Here is an 8261-nt window from a genome sequence, read left to right on the forward strand (position 1 = left end):
TATTGAATATTGATTCTAATTATTCTGTACAGAATTAAAAAACAGAAGATGTTGGAGAGAGAGAAGGCATGTTACGGATTGTGAACCTTAAGAAAGCAAGAGAAACAGAGCTAGAACAAGAACAGACTAGCTTTTGCCAAAAGGCAGGAAGGAGACTGGCAGCAGATGCAAACAGGTGTGCAATATTTCTAGGAATGTTGAATGTCTGTTTGGGATTAATAACCATAAATGAATAGTAATACTAATGTGTCAGCTTGTATATTCCTATTCATTTATTCTATTTATATAAAACCTACTATGTACATGCCCTGAACTTGTGACCAAAGGAATGGACCAGTCAGTTGCTCAAGGCCTTCAGGAACATGTCTTTCATGTTGTTCCTGGAAGCTTCTGAATGGGCTTGGGAGAGATATTATTTTGGTAACATTTACTTCAAGGCCACAGTATATGCCGCATTAGAAAATTACCCTTATTCCACTTTCCTTTTCAAATAATCCACAATTATACTTCCAGAGCCAATTCCTGAGCGGTTACACAATGAGCACTGGTTACAGAATAGCTCAAGTGATACAATGCCAGGGAAATCCGGGGATAGCACCCTACTGAAAATTTCATATTTAAGAAATCACAGTGGAATTATAAAGTATTTAGTACTGAATGGCTATGAAAGCACTATTTTAAAAACTTGCAGGATACAGATGAAGCAAGGGAAATTTCTCTTTAAGAGAAATTTATAGCCCTAAATTATATATTAGAAAATAAGAAATACTGGAAATTAAATTGATAGGTATTTAACTTGAAAAGCACTTAAGGTGCTAAGGAATAACACATTAAACTCAATGAAAATGTGAGGGATTAATAAAAATAAATATAGAAATTAAACAAACATATACACATTTAGAAAGAAACAGATATATGTTCAACAAAAGCTGCCTATTTGTAAAGACTACAGACAAACCTCTATAGGTTTGTCTAAATATACAGACAAATCTTTGTTAAGATAAAAAAATAGAGAATTTATAAATATATAATAATCAAGAATGAAAAATAAGGTATAACTACAGACACCATAAAGAATTTTTAAAGAGAATACTATGAACCACGTACCAACATTTTAAAGGTTTAAATGTAGTAAAATATTAATTTTAGGAAAAAATGTGAATCATCAAAATTGACTAATGAAATAGAAAACCCAAAGAAACCAACAATTTTCATTAGAGAAATTAAATTGAATTTTCAAAATATGATCGTTTCACAGATGAGATTTACCAAATAGTCAAGGAACATATCATACCTATCTCATCCAAACTGTCATAGAATATAGAAAGAGGAAATTTCCAAATGCAATTGGAACCTTCTAAACCAATGTCACTTATAAACATAGATGCTAAAATAAAATACATGAAGCGCTGTATTAATAAATAACAGTACATTAAGGCAAAGCAGGGTTTAACTCAGGAATGCAAGTGTAGGTTCACATCAGAAACATCTAACAATGTGACCTGTCACATTAACATAGCAAAGATAAAACCTGTAATCATCTCAATATTTTTAGAAAAAGCATTTATTAATATTTCAATATTCATTTCATGGCTTAACAATATTCCTACTTTAAGCATAAATGGAATAGAAGGAAACTAATAAAGAGTTCCTACCAAAGACTTAAAAACAAATATCATAATTTTGACACATGAGAAACATTCTCAATGAGATAAAAATAGGAAAACAATGCTTGTACTCACCCTTTCTATTTGATGTTATATTGAAGGTCCTAGCCCACCCAAGGAGATAAGAAAGGAGAAAATGTATTAGGAGTATTACTTATAGATAATATTATCATCTACATGAAAACACAAATGAATCTACAAATAAACTATTTAACTAATAAGTTCAGCATGTTTGCCAACATTATCTAACAAAATTTTAAGATTATTCCACAATCTACAGCATCTCTAACAATGACAGCAGCAGCAATGACCAATTTAAACATTTAATAGAAAAGACATCTCACTTCAGTAGCAGCAAAAGCTATAAGGTACAATAGGAATAAGTCTAACACAGAGGTACAAGAGTTTTATAAACAAATTATAAAATGTTATTGAAAGACATTTAAAAATCAGAATAATATTAATGTACTAGGTGGCTCAATGTTATTGAAAGACATTTAAAAATCAGAATAATATTAATGTACTAGGTGGCTCAATTTTATAAAGTTGTCACAGCTCCCCAATTTTAACCTATAAATTTTACTAAGCAAAAGACCAACAGAGTTTTTCCATGCAACTTGACAAACTAATGCTAAAGTTAGTACAGAAGAATAGAAGTCCAAAAATAGTCCATACATTCATGAAATTAATAAAGCAGATTCTACAGGTATCAACACGGGTAGCTCTCAAAATCACACTGAGGGAGGAAAGCAAGTTGCAAAACGATATGTACACTACCTAACACAATTTTTTAAATGAATAAAGAGGGAACATGCCCTTCTATACATCAAGATTTATAAAGCCATATTAATTAAGACTGCGATATTGGCTCAAATTTGGTTTGATCAGTGGAAAAGGACAAACTAGAAACATATCCATGAATACATGGAAATTTAATTTACAGTCATTGGTGGTATTACACATTAATAGGGACACGAAAGACTGTTCTGTAGTCAGGTTAAGACAGGCTTTCCAAATGGGGGTTGGGGGAAAAGGGAGAAGTAAAATTATTAAATTCCTACTTTACACTATTAAAAAAAAAAAAAAAAAGTCCAAGATAGATCAATCTCATGTATGGAAAGCAAAACTTTAAAACATTAAAGAAAAAGACATAAGAGGCTACCTTAACGTATCGGGCATGGAGAGGTTTCTTTAATAATCCACAAATGACACTATAAAGAAAGAGATCAATGAATGAGTACATTTTAAGTTTTCTATAGTGCAAAAGACATCAAAAGCAGCTAAAAGACAAGCCACAGACTGACACAATATATTCAATGTTTATACGCATGAATTCCTACAAATCAGGAGGAAAAAAAGATAAAACATACACGGTCCATTGAAAAAAATGAACGAGGATTGTGAAAAAACAAATCACAGACTTGGAAACCACAATAACCAATAAACATGTGGGAAAAAAATGCTTAACTTCACTAGCAGTGAGAGAAATTCAAATAAAACAACAAGATACTGTTTTTTTAAAAACAATCAAATTGGCAGGAATAATAAAAGTCTGAATCTAGAAAGTGTTGAAGATCATGTGAGGGAAACATGAACTGTCATACACTGCTGATAGGTGTGCAAATTGAATCATTTGGCAGCCTCTAGCAAAACGGAAAATGTGTGTGGAGCCCGGTAATTCCCCATTTAGGTAGATACACAGATAAAATCTCACATATGTGCAAAGGAAACATGTACAAGTAGTACCAAAATATTGGCAGCAGTTTAATATTCATCAATAAGGGAATAAATAAACAGAACACATTCGTATGCATGCATGAATCTACACTACAGCAATTAAAATGAATGAGCGGGATCTATATTTATCAACACGAAGAGAAAAACTGAAAACATACCACGAAGGAAAAAAAAAACCAGTCCAAGAATAATATGTACAGTCTAATACCATGTTTGTACATTTAAAAATTATATAAACCAATATTCTGTATTTTATGTGTTCACATCCGGTAAAAGTGTAAAACCCAGACTGGAAAGTTACATACCAAATTTATGTTAGTGTTTGCCTTTGGGGAAAAGGGAGGAGAATGGTATTGCGAGCAGTACAAGGGGAACTTCAATTTTATCAGAAATGTTGAATACTTCAATTTTAAAAATAGACCTGAGGGAGATAAGACAAAATGTTAATATTAATTATATGAGACAGGTATATGGGTGCTTGTACTGTTCTCTCTGCATTTTAAATATCTTCACATTTTTTCTAAATAATAAAATTAAAACAACTAGTAAATCATTCTATCTCTGATAGAAGTTTAATGTGTAGATTAATGAAGAGTTAATCGTCTAAAGGAACTTCAGAAAAAAATAACTCTTTTGCAATGGAATCACCTTAAAAATAACATTGACAATATTATTTAAAAACTGCTGAAATGAATAGATTCCATAGGTGTCAACCTGGATAGTTGTCAAAATCATATTGAGGGAGAAAAGTTGCAAAATGTTATGTATACTACTGTACCATTTACTTAGAACTTTTAATAAACGTGGATATATACATATATTTACATATATAATTAGGTAATAAGGGTATCAAGACAAATGTGGGTTAAATAGCCACTTTAAAATACTAATTACCTAGGGAAGTGAAGAGGGAGAAAGATAAATGAGACATGGGAGGGAAATGAAGTGACATTCAGCTCTATCTGTAATGTTTAATATAAATAAAAACATGAAACAACTGTAACAAAATTTCACATTTGGTTATCTTAGGCAGTAAATACACGAACGTATGTTATTCTGAATGCATAGGTGCTGTTAATTTTCAAAAGAAAAAGTACTGAAGAACTACAGATAAAATGCACATAATTCACTCATACAAAAGCTTGCATACATCAAAAACCAAGATATGACTATTTTCAAAAATTATCCTGTTTGTTTTTCTATGTGGTTTTATATTTTTAAAAATAAAAACGAGGGGAAAATGAAAGCAATGAAGACACGTAAAAGAAACCGTACATATATTTCATTTAAAAAAAAAAAAAAAAAGGCAAACCTCCACAATCACTAAATACCATATGAGCATTCTATATCATGTGCTGCATTTGCTTCCTTTTAACTTGGTCAAAAGCAAATTAGAAGATATTGCCTAATTGGAAACGTGACTTTCTATTATTAAAATTGTGGGAGTCCATTTTAATGTGTTTATCTCGCCGCCAGACTATAATTTATATTTCATCGTGAAAACCTGTTTGGATGCCAGTGACAGGTTAATGCAGTTTAAACGGATTTTTCTTTCGTTGGCTAAATAGTTAAATCGTTACCCAAAAGATTTTAAGTTTCAATTTCAACGGGGAGAGGATTCTCAGCTTTTCCAAGGTTAAAACTGTTTCTGTTTCGAGATGCTATTAATTAATGGCTACGTAGCGGATCTATTTAGGGAACTGCTCCCGGGCCGGGGTTCACAGCTGAGCTGCTCAATGAGAAAACTTTTTTTGCTGCAGACTTGGGGATATTTGCAATTTAGTCTGAGAGCGGCGAACGGGGAGTGAAATGGAATTCCCGACCACTTCGCGAACAATCGCAATTATGAACCGAAAGACATGTCAGGTATTAGCCATTTTTTTCCTTAAAAAAAAAAACTTTCTGGGACTCCACGGGACACCCAGCTGGCGACGGACCAGCGGGCGGGGGGGCGAGGCCGCGGCCGCCCAGAAGTTCCGACCGGGGAGTTTCGCTCGGTTACCATTACCTGGCTCGCCGGCAGAAGAAAGAACGCGGAGACAAGATAATTTCTGCGGCTGTTAAACCCGACTTAGCTGGGGGGCCGCGCGTTCCGAGGGGGTGTCCTGTGGGCCGGGGCGGGTCTCCGCCGCCCCCACGGGCTCCGGTGCGTCAGGGGCGCGTCAGGCGGGGCGGGCTCCGCGCGAGCGGCGGCGGCGGCGGCGGCTGCTGCTGCTGCGGCAGCGGCGGCAGCAGCGCGGCGGCAGCGGGCGGCGGGCGGCGCGCACCCGGCCTCCTGCTTCTCGCTCCGAGGCTGCGGGACGGACGCTCCCGGGAACTCCCTGGCCCGCGGCCGGCCGCGTTCGGACCGCGCTCGCCGGCGGCCGGGCGGTCCCAGCATGTCGGCGGCCGTGGCGTGCCTGGACTACTTCGCCGCCGAGTGCCTGGTGTCCATGTCCGCGGGCGCCGTGGTTCACCGCCGCCCGCCGGACCCCGAGGGCGCGGGCGGAGCCGCAGGCTCGGAGGTGGGTGCGGCGCCGCCGGAGTCCGCTCTGCCGGGTCCGGGGCCACCGGGGCCCGCGTCGGTCCCCCCGTTCCCCCAGGTCCCCGCCCCCAGCCCCGGCGCGGGCGGTGCCGCGCCCCACCTGCTGGCTGCAGGCGTGTGGGCAGACTCGCGCGGCAGCTCTGGAGAGGACTCCCGGGAGAACTCGGGGGAAACTCTACGCGCCTCGTCCGGCGTCTCCGACCCGACCCCGTGCTCCGTCCAGACCCAGTGCTCCGAGCCGGCTCCCGCCTCCTGCGCTGCAGCGGTCTGCGCTCCCGAGAGTTCCTCCGGTGCACCCGCCGTCCGGAGCGCGCGTGCCACCGCAAGCGCGCCTGCAGCCTCTGGCGGGGTCTCTCACGGGGCCCTAGGGGCCGGCCCCGTCCCCGCCACGAATCAGGTGCCCCGGAGGAGGCCTGTCACACCTGCTGCCAAGCGCCACCAGTGCCCCTTCCCGGGCTGCAACAAAGCCTATTACAAGTCATCGCACCTCAAGTCCCACCAGCGTACCCACACGGGTGAGCGCCCTTTCTCCTGCGACTGGCTCGACTGCGACAAGAAGTTTACGCGTTCCGACGAGCTGGCCCGCCACTACAGGACGCACACGGGCGAGAAACGCTTCTCCTGCCCCCTCTGCCCCAAGCAGTTCTCCCGGAGCGACCACCTGACCAAGCACGCTCGCCGCCACCCAACCTATCATCCTGACATGATCGAGTACCGGGGGCGTCGTCGCACTCCCCGAGTCGACCCGCCACTCACCAGCGAGGTGGAAAGCCCCGCCTCCAGCTCCGGCCCCGGCCAGGCGCCCAGCTTCACCACCTGCCTGTAGGACAGTTGTTGCTGTCAGTCGTACCCTCAAGGATGATCCCCCAGCTGTTGTCCCTGCCTTCTCTCTGCCCATCCCTCTTTCCCAGAGTCATTACACCAAGGCACAGAACTGGTTCCTCTGCTCTGAGGGTGGGTCCAGGCAGACGTGTGGACTCTGGGGAGGTACTGGGGGCTGGAAAATAGCGGGAATTCTTGCAACGCTTATATCATCCTAAAAGTGGGGATTGCCTCCTCAAGACAGCCCCCAGGAACTGATAAGAAGGGTTGAACTCTGGTACTCTCCAGAGTACTGAAGATTCTCCCCTCCCTGGAACCAGGGATGTGAAACTGGAATTCTCAGATGCCTGAGGAGCTCCCAGTCTCAAAGGACTCTGGTGTCTCACCCACCCACCAGGGCGGACCTTGGAGAGGGTGTCAGGGGTGGCAGTCTTGGAAATGTCCAGGACTGGGATGGTGAGAGGCCTTTGAAACAGAAATGATTTCTATTTCTGTAAACAGCAATGTTTACTAATTTATTTTTAGCATCTTTTAAATAGGGATCCCAGGTTGATGGGAGGCTAATGCCCTCCACTTCCCCCAATTGCCCCAGCTACCTCTGCTAGGAGAGGCCACGTAAGCTCCATGTAGATGTATGGATGGGAGATGGTTCTTGATGTCTGGGGTGTGAGTCTGTTTGCAGGTCTTACTGCATGATTTGGAACCCTGCGCTTGCTTGCGTCTTAGCCCTTCTCTCCGTTTGGTTTCCTATTTGAGGATGGTAACTTCCTGGCTCACTCGGATGCTGAGATTGGTTAAACATTTGAAAACAACCGTAGAGGCACCAGAAAGAAAAGGATGGTCCAGCCTAGTTCCCCGCTTCACTCAGAGAAAACTCAAGGGACCTTAGGGTTGGGCGGGACCCAAAACAAGACCATTGGTAACCATGGATAACTTTCAGGGAAATAGAGGCGTGTGGACACAATTGCCCCACCTTATGTAATCTCAGGAGTGGTAGATTCTGTTTATTTCCCTCAGAGTCTGCAGATTTTCGTTTCTGAAACAGGTGAGTTGGTGGATGGGAGAGGAAAGGTAACAGACTGGTTTCTTCCAAGGAGCTGGCTCCCTTGGTTTTGAGGAAGGAGTAGCAAGGTGATAGCTGTTATCAAATAGGAGGACCTTTCTCTTCTGACGCTATAGTCCCTCCAGGTTACATCCTCAGGGCCCTCTCCCACTATGAAGGAATCAGACATCAACAGTATTTGTTTCTTCTATATGTGTCTCTGCTGCTGTGGATGAAATCATTGACCACTCTGCTTGTGTATGTATGAATGTGTGTATATGTGACCCTTTCTTTAGAGATGAGGCTGAAAGGCGTTCCCTGCCCTGGGAGATCCCCTTTGGCCCCTTCCTGAATATTTTGCAATAGTCCATCAATGACACTTGGGGAAGATGCCATAATCTCATAGGACTCTAATAGGCATTTGGTTAAACAAATCGCTTTCCCATATTTTGCAGATGAGGATACTGAA

General features: G+C 42.1%; 1 protein-coding gene and 1 long non-coding RNA gene across 2 annotated transcripts; one reads left to right on the forward strand and one right to left on the reverse strand.

Annotated features, from left to right (window-relative positions):
* Positions 1 to 1286: 1286 nt before the first annotated feature.
* On the reverse strand, positions 1287 to 5539 carry LOC116550005. Its single transcript, XR_004268199.1, has 3 exons — positions 5413 to 5539; positions 2830 to 2878; positions 1287 to 1771 (listed from the first exon to the last, which is right to left on the reverse strand). It is a non-coding gene; the product is annotated as an uncharacterized LOC116550005 (long non-coding RNA).
* A 243-nt stretch (positions 5540 to 5782) lies between these two features.
* Positions 5783 to 7250, forward strand: KLF14 (Kruppel like factor 14). The gene has a single exon (XM_032275958.1). It carries the CDS (start codon positions 5783 to 5785, stop codon positions 6752 to 6754), a length of 972 nt encoding a protein of 323 aa, XP_032131849.1. The 3' UTR covers positions 6755 to 7250.
* Positions 7251 to 8261: the final 1011 nt, after the last annotated feature.

This window comes from Sapajus apella, unplaced genomic scaffold (assembly GCF_009761245.1).
Source record: "Sapajus apella isolate SASKATOON/1434 unplaced genomic scaffold, GSC_monkey_1.0 scaffold7, whole genome shotgun sequence".
Classification (NCBI taxonomy): Eukaryota; Metazoa; Chordata; class Mammalia; order Primates; family Cebidae; genus Sapajus; species Sapajus apella.